The sequence below is a fragment of the Pelobates fuscus genome, chromosome 4, assembly GCF_036172605.1.
Source record: "Pelobates fuscus isolate aPelFus1 chromosome 4, aPelFus1.pri, whole genome shotgun sequence".
Lineage (NCBI taxonomy): Eukaryota > Metazoa > Chordata > Amphibia > Anura > Pelobatidae > Pelobates > Pelobates fuscus.
The window spans coordinates 355,501,009-355,522,501 of NC_086320.1; the positions used below are offsets into that span (position 1 = coordinate 355,501,009).

Consider the following 21,493-nt stretch of genomic DNA (forward strand, 5'->3'; position numbering starts at 1 on the left):
AAATGGGCCATGCACCCGATGGTATACCTCCAGCAACCTCCGTGTTGTGTGTGAGTGGGATCATGGGACTAGGGGAGGGTGAGACGTGGCTCGCACTTCTCAGCGACTTCCAACCAAGTAACGTCTGTCGAATCGGGCTTCCTTCTTCCTCGTTGGGTGTTCGTCCCTTTGGGTTCCCCCAAACCTCCACCTCAAGTGACGGCCCCGCTAGTCCCCTGTCTAATGTGACCCATTGTTTTTCCACTGGGCTAAGGTGCCAGTCCAGAATCCGTTGCATTATCGTAGCCTGATGGTATTTCTTGATGTCTGGAAGGGCAAGCCCTCCACGGGGCCTTGGGCGGCATAGGATATCATGTCGGATCCTGGAACGTCCTCCGCGCCACACAAACTTGATGATAGCCGTTTTTAGGGAGGAGAAAAAGGTGCTTGGGATAGCCAGTGGAATCGTCTGCATGAGGTAAAGGATCCTTGGCAAGATATTCATTTTGATCACGGCTATCCTGCCGTGCCATGTTAGATGAGGATGAGACCACCTTTTCAGGTCTATTATAACAGATTTGAGGAGGGGGTCAAAGTTGAATCGGTAAGAGTCCTCCGGGGCTGTGGTTACCCAGACTCCCAGGTACTTCATTCGGCTTTGGCACCATGTGAAGGGGAATTGCTGGCCCAGGGATATATATTCTTCTGTAGGGGTTGTAATGTTCAGGACTTCGCATTTGGAGAGGTTAAGTTTGAAGCCTGAAATGCGGCCGAATTTGTCGAATTCTGAGAGGAGATTAGGAAGAGTTGTCCTGGGATTTTGTATGAAAAACAAAAGGTCATCCGCGTATGCGGCTACCTTGTGGTTTGTTGTCTGCCATGTGTACCCTTGGATGTCCGGGTTCATGCGGATCGCCTGGAGTAACGGTTCTAATGACATTGCGAACAGAAGGGGGGAAAGTGGGCAACCCTGGCGCGTGCCATTATTGATCGCGAAGTCCGCGGTCGTGGACCCGTTGACTCTCACGGTAGCGCGTGGATTACTGTATAGTGCCGATATCCAGGCCAGGAATCTCTGCCCACATCCCATCCGTTGTAATGTTGCCAGCATGTATTTCCAGTCGACCCTATCAAATGCTTTCTCCGCATCTGTTGAAAGAAGTAATAGTCGTGTTTTGGTCATTCTGGCGTGTTGCTGGATGGAGAACAGGCGAAGGGTACTGTCTCTCGCTTCTCGTCCCGGGATGAAGCCCGTCTGGTCCACATGGATTAGGTCCGGCAGAAGGTGGTTCAATCTGCTCGCCATGACCTTTGTAAACAGTTTGGTATCAACGTTCAGAAGAGAGATGGGGCGGTAGTTGCCGCATAGTAGTGGGTCCTTTCCTGGTTTAAGCATAACTGTGATGGTAGCTGCTAAGGACTCCGCACCCAGGTTCCCACCCTCGCCTACCGCATTGAGCGCCTTCGTCAGCCAGGGCAACAAAAGGTTAGAGAATCCTTTATAATATCCGGACGAGAAGCCGTCCGGTCCCGGGGCTTTGCCTGGCTTGGTCGTTTTGAGGGCTGCCGCTAACTCCTCCACGCTGAGCGGGGCGTCAAGTGCGTTCGCTGGGTCTTGGTTTATCATATTGGTGATCGTGGTGGACAAGTATTCCGTTATGCGCCTATCGTGGTTTCCGTCTTGTACTCCTTGTTGGGGTGGGCGTAGGTTATAGAGAGTTTGATAGAATGTTCTGAATTCATCGGCTATTTTTTGCGGGAAAGAGGACAGTTCGTTGGAAGCTAAACGCAGTTTCCGTATTTGCGTGCGAGGCATGGGGCCTTTTAATAGCCTTGCTAGGTATTTCCCCCCTTTATTGGCATGGGCATAATAAAATCCCTTTGTGCGTTGTATGGTACGAAGGTGTTTTTTAGTGATGAGCTCCTTAAGTCTCCTCCTGTGTTCCATCAATTCCCCATAGACACTGTGTAGCTGTGAGCGTTTATGTTGACCTTCTAGTGATGATATCTTCTGGTATAGGTCTGCCATTTCAATCATAGTTGTTTTTCGTTTATGCGAAGCGATGCGTATAAGTACCCCCCTGATGACACTTTTGTGGGCTTCCCACACGGATATTGGAGAGGCGTCGAGTGTATCGTTCTCCCTGAAGTAGTGTTCAAGGTCCTGCTTTATCTGGTCCTTCACGGTGGGGTCTAGTAGGAGTGCCTCGTTGAGTCTCCATGTCCATGATGAGGGGCGGAACAGGGGGGACTCCAACTCTATCCAGACCGAACCGTGATCCGACCATGTGGCGGGGTCTATCTCGGATCTAAGCAGGCGGGTAAGACCTTCTTGTGCGATGAAAAGGTAGTCTATGCGCGAGTAGCGGTTGTGGAGGACAGAGTAGTAGGTGTAGTCTTTGTCCGACGGGTGGAGCGTTCTCCAACAGTCGGCCAACCGTAGCTCCTCCAGGGATCTGCGAATAGATCGTAAGCTGGTCTGTGGGACGCAGCTATGCCCCGAGGAGGAGTCCAGGAATGGGTCTAAGGGTACATTGAAGTCCCCCCCCACAACTAGAATACCATCCGTGAAGTCTTCCAGTAGATGTAGGGCGTTTCGTAGGAATGGAGCTTGCCGCCGGTTGGGGGCATAGATATTAGCAAAGGTATATATTTTATCAGCAACAATCCCTTTGATGAAAAGGTATCGTCCTTGGGAGTCTTGAGCACATTCAAGTTCTTTAAACTCGAGTTCGGCAGCCAGGATGATAGCCGTACCTGCCTTGTGGGCCGTCGGGTGGTTGGAGAAGAAGTTATGTGGGTAGTGTCTATTTTGGAGTGTGGGCGCCGCGCCCGACTTGAAGTGAGTTTCCTGAATCATGGCAACTGATATGTGTTTTTTCTTTAGTTCCCTCAGAAGGTGCGACCTTCGTTCGGGTATGTTAAGGCCTCTGCAGTTTTGTGTGAGGATCCTAATAGGTGAGTCGCGGTAGGCCATTTTCGTGATATATTATGGTTAAGAGCCGGAGACACCTCTGTATCTGGGCTAAGTCGTGTTCCCAGGGGGGTGCAGCGGCTGAGTTCGACGTCCTGACGCAAGCCAGGGAAAGAGGGGGGGGGAGGAGAGAGGGGAAAAAGGCAAAGGGGGGAGGGGTGGGAGACAGACGGGGTAGGGTCAAGTAGTCAAGACCAGGTTCCGGATCCCAGGAGGATGGCGCCCGTTTAGGGCTAGTGTAGAAAAAGGGAGTTTTTAGTGTCTAATGCGATCTTTTAGTAAAAGATAGAGATATGGATAGTAGATCTCGTGCTGCAACTAGTGCTAGTGGTGCCTCGTTCCGGTACCTGCCCAGGAAGGGGGGGAACCACAGCCTAGCTGCTCAACTCGTAGCACGAGTGTATGGTGTGGGAAGCGCGGATCAGGCTCCGCCCAAGAGGGTAGGTCTAACAGGTGAAGGTATCGTCCGCCCCGTCCGGCCCCTATCTGCAAGCATTGAGTCAAGCGTGTCTGAGCATAATAAATGGGGACGTCTATGCTTCCTAGCAGCATAGGGCCAGTGTGAGGAGGCCGGCTGCACGTGAGCGTGCCCATTCCCAGCCCCCGTGGACCTCTCAAAACCCCTATACAGATTGTAGTCATGTGTCCCATATCACAGGACGGTGGGGGGGGGGGGGAGAGGTCTCCGTGACATCCCAAGTAACGCGATCACAAGCATTTTATCCAGCTGGTGTAAAGATAATGGGTTCGTCTATCCGACAGGTTTAACATACTATTGAGCAGATGCCAGTCCCGCCAGTGCACGGTCTCATGGTCGTAGTAAAGCAATGCAAGAACAGCATGCGTAGGGGAGCAAAACCTAAGGTGTAAGCCTAGGCGTGGATCAACATAATAATATAGGTCCCCCGAGGTGGCTCTTCGAAAAAAGAGGGGGGGGGGGGAGGGGGGGGAGGGGAGGGGGGGGGAAGGGAGGGGGGGGGGGAAGGGGTGAGGGTGGTGCCGGGTATTAGCCTGGTTGGCATCGTGTGTGGGTCGGGAGTGGGGGTGGGTGGGAAAGCCACGATAACACTATAACCTCACTGGTGGGCCTGCAACATCCATGCGGGGAAAACAACATTGCAGGGAACGTGTAAAACAACCCCAGTGCTGTCCCCCACCCCGCACCCCGTACCTGAAAACATATTGCAAATACATATGAGTGAATAAATGGAGAACGTTATTGACAAAAAAATCATATCTATATGGCAGTATGGGGGTCAGAGGTCCTAGGGTACTATGCATAGCCCATGTCGCTTCTCCGCCACCATGCCACCTCACCCCCCTCCAGCAACGAGCGTTACTCGGGCGGGGGGGGAGTCATGTCTGGATACACACAACATTCCCTCCATGCCCACCACCCCACCACCCACTCCCGAGAGCAGTTACCAGTATACATATGTTGGCCGTTCCAACCCCATCTATCAGCATTACGTCACCCGGTGATGGGGACACATTCGTAACCGGGTGATGTGAGGGATAGAACTAAGATCATGCACGATGTCCCCCATACACCCCCCACCCCACACCCCACATCTATAACATTTTAGGCCAGAAGGCTATACAACACAGAGAAGATGAGGTAAAAAAGGGAAACAATATCTACGTGGTGTCATGGGAGTCGGTCCTCTCAGGGTGCAGTCCATATTCCATGGGGTGTAGCTGTGTGGCTCAGTCCCCCCCGGTATCCCCCCTCCCAAACCATTTTCCTAACATATGACTAAATTTTTTTTTAATATTGCTCATTTAACAGAACAAGAGTGCCCTGGCTTCTCCTCATTGTAGGAAGTCACATCATTCGAATTCTCACCTGGGGTCCACCAGGCTCAGCTCCTGCCTCCACAACTACTCAGTTCGTGCAGTGCAGGATTTAGCTCATTGGCTAATAGCTCTCATTGAGTTCCGGCTCTCATTTAGTTGTAGAGGAGGCAGGGAGCAGTCGGTAAGAAGTTAAACCATTCTAAAATGGTTTGATTTCTTACAATGGTGGGACTAGGGCACTCTTGGCACTATAACCACTGCAGTGCACTGTAGAGGTTATGGTACTTGAAGTGTTTCTTTAACAAATAATACCAAAAAATTGTTGCTACATGTATGTAGGTAGACAGATTTTTAAAATGACCATAGGAAACCAAAAAAATTATTAAAATATGGGAGTTAGATTTTTTTTTTTTAAATATATGTTTTTGTTTTTTCATTGTACAAGAGTAAGAAGCTGTAAGATGTCCCTTTATGTCATTGCCCCTGCTTCCCATCTAATATCTCTTCTGTTAATTTCCCTATACATTGTGTTATTATTTTCTTACCTTGGTGGGGTAGTGCTGGACTGTCGGGAGTGGCAGTGATACTTGCTTCTTTCGATACCAAGTGTTCCATCACTGTTCCATTGTGGACGAGATGGAATATGACTTCATATCTTCGGTCTCTGTTTATTGTTGTCGTTTGCAATCTACACCACAATAGATAAGTTACCGCAGTCCACAATGAGTGGAGCACATATTGCTTCTGAGGCTCCTACGTCTGTGTGTCAGTGCTACATTGTAACCATAATGGCTTCTATCAGGGATTTATTGAAAGCCTTACGTTTGACTCCTATCTATCAGTAGTACTATTTTGTGGAAGGTTCATTTATGACTTCATATATAATTAGTGAGACTAGTCATACGGGCTGAATTTCCTCTGTTCTACGGTCTATGTCTCATCCCTGCAGTGGACTTCCAGTGCAAGCAGTAAATAGACTTGAAATTGCTTGTGATGTACATAAAACGTTCTGAAGAACTGTGCAGCATATACAGACTGCATAGATTGGCCAATTGATTCTAATGCCATTAACATCTACTGTTTTGTTGGTTTAAACACTGCTCTTGCAAGGTGACCAGCATTACTGGTCTGGCATTACTCTGTATGCAGTCTCACAGCGCATTCAGTGATGCGTTCTAATCTGTTCTAAGTGATTGGATCACTGCAGTATACGCATCAAATTGATTTTGTTCTTTGCTCTGCCAAACTTTAGGTGGGGCATTGAAAGCAGGAATTGTGTTAAATATGTCTTTATTGTAAACAGCATACCTTAACAAAAGATGCCGTAAAAAAAGGAAATGTAGCTTGCAAAGTCACATATATATGTGTAAAATAAAATGTATAAACATTACAATTTAGCCAGATAACCAAAAAGTATGTAAAATATAGTAGGTGCCGCATTATGAGGTCAACATGCGCATGAATCGCAATTAAGATTAAATAGGTAGTCAGCAGAGAATTCTAATATCAAGATCTATGAAATCAGCATTTGTAAAATGTAAGACAAAACAGAAAAAAGCCCCAGTGTGCCTACAGGCTGACTAGTTTTGTCTAAAGTTATCAAAGTGGGAATTCATTTCACGGAAAATCACAGTTTAAGGAACAACCTTGTTGGGTTTTTTTTTGTTTGTTTTTTTGTCCACGGCTTAACTGGGTCCATTGAATGTAACATTTTTCTGCAATAACAATGAGATTCTAGATAAAACTTAGCTGTGATCATCCACCTATAAAGGGACTTTTCTTAAGCGTTTGTCTCAATGCACGCCCAGTAATAGGTTGAGAACATAGGATGACACTTTCAGCCTATCACTGGGATCCAAGGGACAGACTTCTGCATTGTGGCCCGTGCCATAGGGGTATATAAAATATAAATTATACTAAACCTAAATTTACAATCCCCTATCACTCTCTGGCTAGCCATTCCATCCAGATTTCACGTCCAGCTAGTAGTTTTGAAAACAAACAAACTGTGGTAGTAGTTATAGTGACTATAAAGAGTGTTGCTTTAAATTTGTTGTTGTTTTTTTATTCATATTTTTTTCAGTGTAATCACTTTTTTTTAAGTTCCCTGTGGCTAGGGACTTGAGTATCTGAGAACAAGTATTCTTCTTATCACAGTCAGAAGCACGATGAAACATTGTATACCTAAACTATAAATACACGTTCGGCAGTTTCTGTGTAAGCGGGAATGCCTTGAGTAATGTGAGCTATTCTCTTTTGAAGTTAAAGATGAAGAATGTGATTCTGATGAGGAAAATGAACAAAATCACGATCCCAACGTAGAAGAATTTTTACAGCAAGGAGATACAGCAGTAATCTACCCTGAAGCACCTGAAGATGACCAGAGGCAAGGAACGCCCGAGGCTACTGGTCAAGATGAAAACGGTAATCATTTTATAGCAATATTTTTTTATCTTGTTTTATATTGCTCTCTTAGAAACCTTGACAGCTCTAGGCATGTCCGTTACTTTCCTTTGCCGTGCGACAATTGGCCTTGATTTATTAAATAGACATTTGGACAGGGCAAAAAATAAATCCTCTTTGGAGGGATGTGGAGGGGATACGGTTTTTGCCACAAACTGCATTTCATTTGTGGAAAAATAATGAAATTCTTCTTGCCCAGGTGAGTGGGTACTTCCATTCACTTGTGAGAATGATTTTCAGGCATATCACAAATTTATTTATGAAGTGCCATTGTAATCTGTAGTAAAGGCAAAGAATAAGACCATGCAGAGAGGTGTGTGCACGTAGTGTTACAAGGACCTGTGCGTGTAGTCTTTCATTTATTGAAGAGCATAGAAGGAAGCAGCAAAGCTTTGGGCAGTCAACCTTTATCAGTGTTAAAGACTTTTAAATAACCTTTTGCATTGAAGTTATGAATATTTGATCACAACATTTAAATGAACTCTCCGGGCACCATAACTTGAATGGTCCCTACTGCTTGCTCACCTTTAGGGCTTAAACAGACCACGAATGGTTTACCGCCAAAGACTGTGTTCCAGCGCATGATCGCTCTGCCCCCTGTCCTTACGTTATCTGAAATCCTAGATAAACAGAATACTCGGACAGGGGGTGTGTCTGATTGGCTTAGAGTTGACCATTCTAATTGAATCAGCTGCGCCTGTGTCCAAGATCTAGAATTTCAGATATGACCACTGATGCCGACAATATGTCTCTATAAAGGTTGAAATAACAGTTTTTCTCTGGGAGTTCTCAGAAGATGCAACCAATCAGCATGGCAGTCCCCACCCCCCCCACCCCCCTCCTCCCTGGGATTTTTCAAAGCATCTGTTCCACTGTTACATATTGCTGAAGGTTGAGATTGGATAATTCACTCTCCTGCTGAAAGCACAAACCTGGATTAGATGATTAATCATAGACTATTAGTTGTGGTGGTAGTACCTTGCGAATACCTCTGATCTGGGATTTGAACTGCACAATATGTTTGATTTTAGACTGGGACACTCACAAACAGTGACAGTACCACGTCAATCCTTGTATAGATAAAAAATATCTGCTAATCCACGTCTTTAGGATAAAATCACAAGATAGCACAGTAAGCATATCACTGACGGGACAAAGAGACTGCAAGGTGTCCTAAGTCCTGTCTGTCTCGGGCAATAGACTCTGCCTAGTAATCTATCTTTAACGCCAGAGATTCTGTTATCATCACATCATTACCAAGTGTTCATCACACCTGTCCTTCTTCGTGGTATTTGGCTCTCCCCACTGACAACTCCACAACACGACTCTACATCATGCTTATGACATCCCTGAAAAGTACAATAGATGTTTGTTCCTTGTACTCCAGAAGCTGAGCCTCCTTCAGCAAACCCTTTAAACATGAAGAGGTTTACAAACACCACTCAAGCTGCAGTAGGCTCTTACTGATCAAAGGACAGAGAATTGTGCCAAGGATTTGGGAATCGGGATTTGTGTAGTTACATTAGTGTGGGAAATGTTACTGATGTCTAAACACAAAAGGAATTTTACAATTTTGAAAAGTTGAAGATAATAGCCTTCCATTGTAGATTAATAAAGAATTGAATTTACCATCCTTTTCACATACGAAAAGTCTCTTCTACTACTGCGAAAAGTCTATCCGTGTATTCATATTAGGGCTGCATGGAAATCAATTATTCGTCTCTAATAATATATCTTTAATTTAAACACTGCTTTTGTAAGTGTTTACATGTGTGTTCACACATTGCTGTGGAATGTAGGCGCTTAGTAAACTACTAACAGTGACAATCCAGTAAACCATGACTCCTAAAATAAAGTTTTTGTTTTTGTATTTTAAATAAATGATTGCTGTTCTTACGGTACTTTTCTCGCTAGTAGAATGTTCCATTTGGTTCCTAAAACTATACTTTCGGCTTTGACATTTGTAAAAATGGGATGGGGTAGAGCATGGCTTAAGTGGGAACTTTCCTAAAAATGAGGCGAGTCAATCCAGAACACAAGCACAACAGACTGATAGGCATCCTTGCCAGTAAACTGGGGCTGCACATGCGCAGAGTACTGTGGAGGCAGTCTGTCATGGGCAGTGGAAAACCTGGACTAGTCAGATAAGGGTCACAAATTTAGGACTGTGCCACTGCATCCAGGACTGTTGGGTAATATGCAAAGGTCCAAAATCTAATACTATTTCTTGCTGATGTTTGTTGTGCTCTGTCACTTTGATGCTAAAATTATTTAAAATACTAATCCCAAAACTGTTTGAAATTACTAACATGACATATCTTTTAATGTCATTTATTTATCAAATTGAGTCATGGTAACATACCTAAAAAAACTAAACTTTAAGATTTACTAACATTGCTAACAATTTATTGACTCTTTTTCCTTGACAGGAACACCCGATGCGTTTTCCCAGCTCCTCACTTGCCCGTACTGTGACAGGGGATACAAACGTTACACGTCTTTGAAGGAACACATTAAATATCGTCATGAAAAAAATGAAGACAACTTCAGCTGTTCCATGTGCAGTTACACCTTTGCTTATAGAACGCAGCTTGATCGTCACATGACATCACATAAATCAGGAAAGGATCAAGTAAGTGATGTAATTTCTAGATATACATTTTCTCTTTATTTATCATCTTCTCATTGACAAGAGGGATCAGTCTTGCATTTAGGGCAGCGATTGCACGCAGACAATTGCTTATTAAAGGGACTCTCCAGTGCCAGGAAAACAAACCCGTTTTCTTGGCACTGCAGAATCCGGCGCTGGGTCAGGCTCCGCCCACTCTCCTCCCCCCGCCGACCTAATGCGCATGCGCAGCAATGGCCGCGCGCATTAGACCTCCCTATAGGAAAGCATTATTTAATGATTTCCTATGGGGATTCCTGTGATGCTGGAGGTCCTCATGCATAGCTTGAGGATGTCCAGCGTTGTTTAAAACACTTTTCGTGTTTTAAGAACCCGGAAGTCCCTCTAGTTGCTGTCTGGTTGACAGCCACCAGAGGAGGACTTTTCCCTGCAAGGTTATTATTACAGTTTATAAAAACTGCAATAATTACACTTGCAGGGTTAATGATGATGGGAGTTGGTACCCAGACCACTCCAATGGGCAGAAGTGGTCTGGGTGCCTGGAGTGTCCCTTTAATTTAGTTTAAATTGAATGTGTCCCCATTTAGCACGCTACCCTTCCCAGTGTATGTGAATCAGTAATCTCTCAATATTTAAATAACTATTTATTGATACACACACACGCTGCTTAATCACCAACCCACACTCTCTAATACATATACAGAACTGTACCTGGAAGTTTATTTACTAAACTCCAAATTCCCACAAAATTACAGTTTAAAGGCAATGCGATCGTGATTAAAATCAGAGTGGCAAACATTTTGCTTAAATAGCAGAGCTGTGACAGTAGCACAGCAAACACATTTTGAGTAAAAGAGAAAGTCAGAATACGACTGTTCTTGAAAACCGCTCCCAAGCCTCTTTCCGTGACTGTACTGCAAAAAAACTTAAAATAAAAATGTCATAATTATATTTATTACACATAACCGCTCAATCACACACAGCAGCTACTCACAAGATAATTGCAGCAGTAAAAGTATTAAATAAGTAAATGTTGATTGGGAGTGGGCTTTGCCCACTGCCCGGTTTATGCAACATTTCAGGACTAAATTGGAGCCTGTGGTGCCGGCTCCTCCCCCTCCCATCAGTCCCCTCCCCCCTCCCCTGGGGTCGCGCAGCCACTTCTCTCCTTTCTCTATCTTTTCTTGCTTCTCACCTCTCTCTATTTTTCTATGATATGACCCTATGGTAAAGGGTGCGCAGTGGAACTCACGCAGGTACTGGAAATAATCTACTTAAATATGTAAGATCGTAGCGAGCAATCCTGGGGAGGCTACTGTGCACCTTAATGTTAAAAATTGTAAATATACTTTCTCACGATACCAAGGCAAACAAAGTAATGTCAGATTAATGTACCTTATTACTACTTCCTAATGTTGATAAAAAGTGCAAATTGCGTGAGCCATGACAGGGCACACACTGCGATATGTTGTTATGTCAAATGACCCTGTATTGACTACTTCAGCATGTGAAAATGTAATGCACTGCAAAAATAAAAAATTATATAAAAAAAAAAAGGGGTTAATGTTCAATGTTCCCCAAGCCTTCCCCTGGACCAGCAAACATGATTAACTCCTGTTTCTTCCAGCTGCAGTGTAACCAAAAAGGAGCCGTTTGGGCTTTAAAGCTACCCCACTACGTACCTGTCTCACTGATCCCCTGCACCTCAGTGCAAGAAGTATGACATGAAGCTTATATAATGATGTATCATTTATATTACTTACACTGAGCTGCCACGGAGCAAGGAGACAGGTGTGTGTAAAAAGGGGGCATGTACCAACAACTCCTGCTCAGCAAATTAATTAGAATGCATGATATACTGAGTCTGTTAACAGTTCATGAAGAGACATTCTGCCAATGGAACTTGTAAGGTGAGTGAATATTGTGAGCCCTGACAAAAATAAATTATGGCCAAAAAAAATATTCTTCAGTAGGTAATATATTGAAATCGTATCATATCATAGAGAAACACATTTGTGCTTCCTGTCCTCAACTACAAATGTATTTTGTTGCCCAGATGTAAACTTTGTTGCAGTTTTTTATTATTTTTTTTTTCTTTTTGTTTTGATTTTATATGTTTTTTCCTGTAATCTTACAGAGGCATGTAACGCAGTCTGGAGGTAACCGTAAATTCAAATGTACAGAGTGTGGAAAAGCTTTTAAATATAAACATCATCTAAAGGAACATTTGCGAATTCACAGTGGTACGTACTTTGCTGTAAGGGTGTATTTCAGATTCTGGGTAAATATTTCTGCCTCTTTTTTTTTTTCAAATGCTGCAAATGCATGGTTTTGACTTTTATTTAAAAAAAATATATATACAATTTTGTTTCATAAATTAACCAATTTTAGTCCTTAAATACACAGTATTTCATGCCCCTATGCACCGCATTGCCTGTGTTCTCTCTTGCTTTTTATTTGTCGGTTTTATCTGTTCTATTATATCCAAGCACTACCCTTAATAGCAGGGCGTTCGTCTCTCGAATACCAAAGGGATTTTGTTCACTTGTTGCTGTCGTGAAAGTACAACACTATTGTCTTTACAATAGCCTTGTACTTGATGGTCAAATCTTTACTAAACCTTCATGTGAAGACTAGGAAATGAAGAATTATATAGCCAGAAATAAAAATGATAAAACAAAACTTTATTCTTGACATTTTGCTGCTCTGTCAGAGTTACTTACTAAAGGGAGAAATCAAAATTCATTTCAAAATTAAGGTTAAAATAGTAACTAGAAAATAGAAAAATTCAACAATGCTTTCAGTTTGAATACTCTGGCCTTAAATTTTACATTCATTTAATTCTCCCTTTAGTAAATAACCCTGTGTGTGTGTTTAACCCCTTAAGAACCAAACTTCTGGAATAAAAGGGAATCATGACACGTCACACATGTCATGTGTCCTTAAGGGTTTAAACTTTTATTATCATTTTGCACAAACAAACAAAAAAATACCTGGATGGAATGATGAATGTTATTCATTCTAAACACGGGATGTGTAGATCACCCATGGTGTAAGGGCAAATCAATTTTCTATGTAGTTGCTATATATTTAAATACATTTTTTTAAAAAAACAATTCTGCCTCATGAAATTTTTTTTTTTTTAAATAGTTAATTAGGTAGAAGTGCTAAATTTGCCTAAACATCCTAAACGGAATACGTTTTCTAGCTCCCCATCTATCGTGAAACATAATCCCTTGTGCTTCAAGCTACACAAAGCCCTGGTGACAGTGCTCTTCATTTGATTTTATTCCAGTGTTGACCACAGTAATATCAATAAATACAGATACACATCACAAACCTACAAGTGTACTGATCGACAAATCTGTCTTTGGTTTAGTTTTGAGCTGGATATAAAATATCTACTATTAAACTGTCAAGCTGCACATTGAGAATCGTGTGTGCGTGTGTCCATATTTTTGACAAATATATATTTGTATTTATTTTAGGAGAAAAGCCATATGAGTGTCCTAATTGCAAGAAGAGATTTTCCCATTCTGGTTCTTATAGCTCCCATATAAGCAGTAAGAAATGTATAGGCGTAGTTCCAGTTAATGGACGGGCAAGATCTGGTTTAAAGACTCCACAGTGCTCTTCACCTTCCCTTTCGGCTTCCCCAGGGAGTCCAGCCCGACCACAGATCAGGCAAAAGATTGAAAATAAACCATTACAGGAGCAGCTTCCTGTAAACCAAATTAAAACCGAACCTGTGGATTATGAAATTAAGCCAATAGTGGTCACGTCAGGAATTAACTGTACAGGCACGCTGCAAAATGGAGTCTTCAGTACTGGTAGTACTCTGCAGGCCACCAGCTCTCCTCAGGGTGTGGTCCAGGCTGTTGTCCTACCAACGATGGGGCTGGTATCACCTATAAGCATTAATCTTAGTGACATTCAAAATGTTCTAAAGATGGCTGTTGATGGGAATGTAATTAAAATGTTGGAAAATAATCACGCAACCCTTACATCCAAAGAACAAGGCACACTCACCTCTGCAACTATACAACAAGCGGGTCATTCTGTTATTTCAGCATTTAGTCTTCCCTTGGTTGATCAGGATGGTACAACCAAAATAATAATTAATTACAGTTTGGAGCAGCCAAGTCAGCTTCCCATTGTTGCGCAAAATTTAAAAAAAGAAATGCCTGTCCCAGCAGAAATTTGCAAAACCGAAAAATTACCAGAGGACCTCACCATCAAAATAGAAAAGGACACCAAGTTTGCCGGGGAAAGCACTGGCTCGACTCCAGACGTTCGTCCAGGAGACATCAATGCACTTCAAGAAGTTAAGCACTGTGGTCAGAAAAAAAGCGATCTGCTTCCTGAAACTAGCAAAGCAGAGACCGTTAAATCTGAGTCATTGTCTGTGGATGTTGTAGATGGGAATCTAACGTCTAGTCAGCCTCCTTTGAAAAATTTCTTATCTCTTTTGAAAGCCTATTACGCTTTGAATGCACAGCCAAGTGCCGAAGAACTTACAAAAATTGCAGATTCCGTAAATTTACCACTGGACACGGTAAAGAAATGGTTTGCGAAGATGCAGAATGGAGAAATTTCTGTTAACTCTTCAAGGTCATCTTCTCCAAAACCTGGAGAAAATGGTGTTTCTGTAGAAAACAGTGTTAGATCTAAAGAGGAGAGCAAAGTTCAGAATGGCACAGATGACTTATCTGATCCTCCCAACAACGAGCCCTCGGACACCCTACCTGTCAACGGTTCAACCAGTGTCACATCTTCACCATCACCACTAAACCTCTCATCTCTAAAAAGTTCCGAAGGTGAGACGTACTCTGATGGGGTACAAGAAGACCAAGAAAATCAAGTAGAGCCTCTTGATTTATCTTTACCAAAGCCACAAGGAAACTTGGCCGAAAGACCTTCCATAACTAGTGTTTACCAGAGCAGTGTTTATTCTGTTCAAGAAGAACCATTGAACTTGTCTTGTGTGAAAAAAGAGCCAACGCAAATGGACAATGATACAAAATCCCAAACAGCTCTTATTTTAAACCCAAGTGCCAATCCAATAAACATTGCAATTCCAACAGTCACTGCCCAGTTACCTACAATTGTTGCCATTACTGATCAGAACAGTGTACCATGTTTAAGAGCACTAGCTGCCAATAAGCGGACTATTTTAATTCCTCAAGTGACATATACGTATTCAACCACTTCTAGTCCTGCGGTTCCAGAACCACAACAAAAAACCATCCAGACAAATGGAAATCAGGTAATTTTGCCAAGTCTCTCTTTGTTAACCTTGTTTATCATTACATTAGTTTTCTTTGATTGGTTTTTGATAGTTTGTTGACACTTAGGCAATCAGAAAAATGATTTATTTGAGTGATAAGAGCTTTAATTGGTTTAATTGGCTTGTGGGCTGTATGCAGGCCTTTAAAGGAAAATTTAGATTTTTCTTTTTTTTTCTTTATGATTTGAAATTAAAAGATTACATCGGGGCAGCCAGCTTTAAAGGGACACTCTCGATTCATAAAGCACTGTAGCTTGCTGAAATGCTTTATTTGTATAGAGTGTGTGCTTTTATTCATGTTACAAAAAGTGCAGATATTAATAGAAATGTAATCTTTTATACATTAACCAATTTACACCCCCCCCTGGCTGTCATTCAGATAACAGGGCCTGTTACTTCCTGGTTGTTAAGCTCAGTGGAGCTAAACTCAAGAGACAGCAATCGAACAGAGCACCTGCCTTGCAAAGACATCTCATTGAGCTGCATTGGGAAGTCTGTGAGGCTTCAGGCAAGAGATCTGCTGCTTTTGTGAGCTGTTTTGCACGTCCGATGCAAAAAATGCATTATTAAATCTATTCATGTTTTCATTGGCGGAATATCTTCTAAACAGCAAATTAGATTTTTTTTTTTATTATTTTGGCAGTGAAGTGCCCCTTTTAGTCTTATTTGTGTAAATTATATGAACAAAGACTAACCAGAGTTAAAGGCTAAAACCATCTTAAATTGCATTATTGATTTGCCCGTAACATGTTATTAGAATTTGTAAATGCACAACAAATTGTTTACCTGTGTGGTCTTCTGTTAGATAACAGGTGATTTCAGCATAACCATCCACATTCATTCTTCCAAATCAGTTTGTCTAAACGGCCGGCCTCCAATCACAATATGGCGGAGCTATGCTGCTGCCTCGCAGTATACCAATTCATATAAGCCATTGTCTAAGTGTGCTCAGCTAATGCTCTCAGCTAATCACCCCACCCCTGGTATTGTGTGGAGTGCAGCGTAGCTCCCCCGTCCTCATTTCATCATTGAAGGCCAGGCTGTTGGGGGCCAATAATCTCTACTGAACTATGAGTAGTCTGTTTACTATTGACTTGAAACCCAGTACCCAGATACACCAGGCACCATAACCACTCAAATCAATTAAAGGTGCCTTTAGTGTTTCTTTTGAGAGTGCTGGGCTGACCTTTCAGAATAATACGCAATGTGGTTTTATGTCATATAAAATGTATTTTCAGTAATCAGAAAATGGCAATTATTCTCCTTTCAACCTTCATAAACGTTATTCTAAGAGATTGCCTTTTGAATGGTGTTATAAGATCCCGTTAGTGTATTACAGAGTATCACACAGTTATGTAATATTTTCGTTATTGTTTATCTGTACCACTCAATAGTATGGTTACTCCAAACCATAATATATATGTGCCGAAATATATTATATGTATACTGGCTCTTTAGTCTAGTGATTAAAAATTGGTTTTATCATCTCATCACATTGTCACGCCACTTCTACTGTAATAACACTTTTTTGGAAGTTTGTGTGGGTTTCTTCCATTACCAGATATGCAGTATTTCAACATGTTGTATAATACACAGATTTAAATAGCCCGTAAAGAATGGTGGTGTAAATATGTATGTGCATGCATACTCGTGTTTCCCCTCTGCTGTCTTTAATATTTGCTGGTCTGTCACCTTCTGGAGTCTATTTTGCAAAGTTTGCCGATGGTGTTACAGTAGAAGTAGTTGTACTTCCTAATCCTGTACTCCTCTGGGGCCTTCATCTTCGATCTACATCTCTTGGCATTTCGTCAGCCAGTAGCCTATGTCTGTGCTGTACTCTCATATATACTGTGAGTACAACACTGATGTCAATGGAGGATCCCACGGTAGCCTCCATAGATATTATCTCACCATGAACTGCTTCAAGTGATAAACCTTGATGGCTGTAGCTCCACCTTTTGTCATGGTAAAGTCCCTACTTTGTCTTATGTCTTTTGACTGCTTTTTTGACGGCTTTAAGCCCTTCTCCAGTTACTGGTTTGCCAAGGGAGAATGTGTGGAGGGAGAATTGACTAGTCTGTCTCCCCAGCTTCTCTCCCTGCACATCAGTAGTGGAAAAGAATGAATGGTGCAGCTGGTGTGACTAGGAGTCTATCTTTCTAATTGTGGACAGGATGAAACTTATGCAATGCTGTAGCCCCAAACTCTGTACAACACGTGAGCAACGTATCGGCTGCACCATGCAATATGTTTTTTTATTGTAAGTCATTCATTATAATAACGTTTTTATAAAAAAAAAAAAAAAAAAAAGCACATATTAGCAAAACATACAGTAAATAAATTAATATACTGACTGCAAATGATGCAACATAGGACCATGGTAATTAAATGATCCCCTTTTCGAAAAGCGTACAGTCTGACGAAGGTGAAATATCATCTGCAAAAATTTAAGATTGCTTACTATGTAGCTTACAACCTGTTAGAATAAAAACATAGGTGCTACATTCATGGTCACATTTGGATTTTACTATTTCTTTAAAGTAGCAATAGCCGTGTTTTTCTGCTAGGTAAGACTGTAATGGTCAGACGTTTTTTTAAGTTTTGGGCTGTTTACTTGAATAGTCTCAGAAGTCTCTGTCCACATTTCCTTTAAGCACAGCATTTTCTGATGTGGAAGGACTATAATAAGCATGTGTTCTTTCTGTTTCTTTGCATGTGGCTAAGGTTCAAGTGTTATCTTTCACAGAATCACACAAACGTGGTTAGAGGTGCTTCTGTCACTAATGGAAGTCCTCCTCGTCTTAGCACAGCAGTAAACACCTGTCCACCCACACTGCACCCAGCCTGACGTTAGCTTGAAAGAATCCATCTCTTCAAGTTCTCATTTAACCAGCTGCGTCAGGAACTATTCCTCTGTGCCACCTTTATTTTTTAACAAGAGGTGAAACCTCAAAAATAATTACAAGTGATCTATTTTCACGTACATGGCACGTTTGAAAAATAGTTCCACACTATTTAATTTTTGTAATTTGAGTTAATATTTGGCATTCGAGCAGAAGTGTCACAAGTCTAGCAACGTACTTCCGTCCCACTCAATGTTGTTTTTGTATTGTTTGTGTTTTTATTTATTTTGTTAGTTTTGTTTTACCACTTCTGCCTCTTTTTTTTACATTATTCATATACTCAGTGTATCTAAAGCTTACAGATATCCCTCTACCCTCCAGGCTAACTTGTCTGATGACTGGCACGTGGGGTGACAAACAGATCCATGCAGTTCCCTGCTGGACTACTTTTTGAGAATGATTGGATCCCACTGTTGCCTAAGGCTCAGGTTCTTAGGTATCCAATGACAGACCTATCAAAGAGGGGATACAGAAATCAAATTTGACAACTTCTTTATAACTCCACCGATGGTCTCTATTTCCGCATTGTTCCTAAATGCTCTATAATTTGTCAGTTGTTCCTGACCTGTAGTTTGAACTGCAAGAATCTTGTAGACCTTTGGAACACTGGACTTATGTAATGATGTGTTGTGTTAATTACCACCTAGTGCATAGTTGGCAGTAACATATAAGAATCTTTGTACAGCCTTGTCTCTGGGGCCACACATGACATTGAACTACTAAAACGATGCGTGTGGAGGTGAAATTAAAGTGAACTTTAAAGCAAGGGTAGCCCAAAAAGTAGACCTCTGCTGTTAGAGCATGTTATAACTCATATTATGATTACCAACCTTAAAGAACGAGAACTATAATCCCACCATTTTTCCATTCGTATTTATCAAACCCACAAAACTTTCAGCTGACCCCTTTTTAGTCTTTAAAATTTAGTTTAGTTTAGAAAGTAGGCAGATGGAAGGCATTTAACAGGGTTTTTTTTCCCTCAATGTGACCACAGTATACCTATTTAGTTTGATAGAAATCATATACCCAAATATCCAGTTAATTTTAACGGCCTCTGATTGAGGGCGTCTGATAAAAATAAAATACATTTTGAGGTGAGGGCAACTTACATGTTTATGTGAAACCTAATGACAAGTGATATACTCAGCTAGAGACCAAGTGACACGAAGAGGGAGTTACCAAGTAATATTTGGATTTAGCGATCTAATGATATGCGTTGATATGCGTGCCCAAATAGCAACTGGAAACCAACTTATTTTACTCAAATTGCCAACCATTAAACAGGCTTTATGTGATATCTGAGGTTGGTATTTATTTAACTTTAACTGTATCGACGACATAAAATAGAAAAATGTTATGTCCCTGTCCTGCTTAAATGTTTTACAGTGTGGGTTAATAACTGGTGGTCCATTGGGAGTTAAGGTTTCCCAACTGACACTAGTGGATAATCATACATCCATGTTGCTTCACTGCAGTTATCAATACATCCCATGGTCAGTGGTCTTAATAACAATTACCTGGTGGTCCAGGGGTGGAGTGCATGGTTTACAACTACGGCTAGTGCAGACAAATGAATTGCTTGCCTTGATCTGGAGCTTTGTGAGGAAGTCAGAGCACAGACTGAGAATTCCAGCGACTGTGCTGACTCTCTCACGGAGTACTGAAACTGCAAGGAAGTGATTAATATGATCTGCACCGGAAGTGATTAATATGGTGATTAATATGGTCTGCAGACCATGCACTCCACCATTGTACCATCAAGGAATATATTTTTAAATGTTAATCCATTGCTCAATTTGATCCTCAGACATGTTCTCTATGGGCCACCTTACAATAGCACCGTCCCCAGAGTACACTTGACGTGACAAAGAGAGGGGCCTGTGCTTGCCTGTTGTGGCACATGTGCCTCAGGTTTGTACTGCTCTATACAATCACATCCCTGCATAAATACATACTGACACTTTACATAGATACACCAAGTAGTAGTACTGTATTTATCATGTGGCTGACAAGGCATTTGCCTTGGGTGGCACTTTCAGGGGGGTGACAAAAGAAGCCGCTAATGTAGGCGGGCGGCGAGGGAGTGCTCTCTCCTGTTCAGCTCCCTCGCGTGCACCGCAGTGATGCCAAAGCAGGAATATGCTCCGGTATCACTAAGAGGAGTGCGAGGGAGCTAAGCAGGAGGATCAGAGCTCCCTCGCTGCCTCCACTATGAGCCTGCCTGCCCACCCAGCCAGCATCAGCCCCACTGGATCCCAGGGAAGAATCCACTAAAGCACTACCAAAGGGTAAAAAAAAATGTAAAAAATTGTGAGTATGTTAGTGTGTGTCTGTTAGTGAGTGTTAGTGTTTGTATCTGTTAGTGTGTGTCTGTTAGTGAGAGTGTTGGTGTGTGTCTGTTAGTGAGAGTGTGTGTGTGTGTTAGTGAGTGCGTGTCTGTCCCGGAGAGTGTATATTTGTTTCTCAGTGAGTGTGTATGTGTGTTTGTCAGTGTGTATGTGTGTTTGTCAGTGTGTGTATGCGTGTTTCAGCATGTATGTATTCAGCAGTGTGTATGCGTGTCTGTTACTGAGAGTATGTATCTGTCAGTGAATGTGTATGTCTGTTAGTGTGTGTCTGTCAGTCAATGTGTGTGTCTGACACTGAATGTATATATGTTTGTCAGTGAGTTTTGTATATGTGTGTTTGTCAGTGTGTATCTGTCAGTGCGTAAATGTGTGTGTGTGTTTGTGACAGTGAGTGTGTATGCATTTCTGTCAGTGAGTGTGCATGTGTCTCTTGTCAGTGAGTGTGAATGTGTCTGTCAGTGAATGCATGCAGCTTGAGGGGGTCGAAACGTTGTATTTTGGTTCTTGGGTCCAATAAAAATTGCCTATATTTTGGAACACTTTGGAGTGCCTGGATTACTTTACATTTAAACTATACATTTGGTCCTTTGGTACTGGGACTGATCCGGTTAGCACCCAAGGATTCCAGGGTGAAGGGTTTGAGTGCAGTTCCACTACCTGTACAGTGAATGCATGTCTGTCAGTGAATGTGAGTGAGTGTGTGTGTAACTATGAGTAAGTGTGTATGTTTCAGTGAAAGTGTGTGTGACAATGTCTGTGTATCTGTAAGTGAGTGTATGTCAGTGCATGCATCAGTAAGGGTGTGTGTCTGTCAAGAAGAGACATTAGGAAGGGGAGGTGCCTGGGTTTTGTGATGCCTAGGGCAGCACAAAACCAGAATACACCACTGGATACACCACTGTGTCACACATTCTGATTCTCCAGACAAATACATTCCTGCAATCACCCATATATTAAGCTGTCTTAAAACAATTTGAGATAATGAGAGGATTTAGTTCAACAAACAAATAATTTCCAATGGCAATGCTTTGACATCTCTTCAGTATTGCATACATATATACATTATATATTAATTCTAATTTAAATATAATTCATCATTTATTTCAGTCATTT

The 21,493-nt window shown here is 42.0% G+C and overlaps 1 protein-coding gene across 2 annotated transcripts in view; it reads left to right on the top strand.

The window, feature by feature from the left end:
• The window catches only part of ZEB1 (zinc finger E-box binding homeobox 1), a 120,070-nt gene that overhangs the window by 92,856 nt on the left and 5,721 nt on the right, over positions 1-21,493 (top strand). For both annotated transcript variants that reach the window (XM_063452601.1, XM_063452602.1), the window contains exons 4-7: positions 7,013-7,174; positions 9,643-9,845; positions 11,980-12,085; positions 13,331-15,108. In XM_063452601.1, coding sequence (XP_063308671.1) covers positions 7,013-7,174; positions 9,643-9,845; positions 11,980-12,085; positions 13,331-15,108 — 2,249 coding nt within the window. The remainder of the gene's footprint in view (positions 1-7,012; positions 7,175-9,642; positions 9,846-11,979; positions 12,086-13,330; positions 15,109-21,493) is intronic.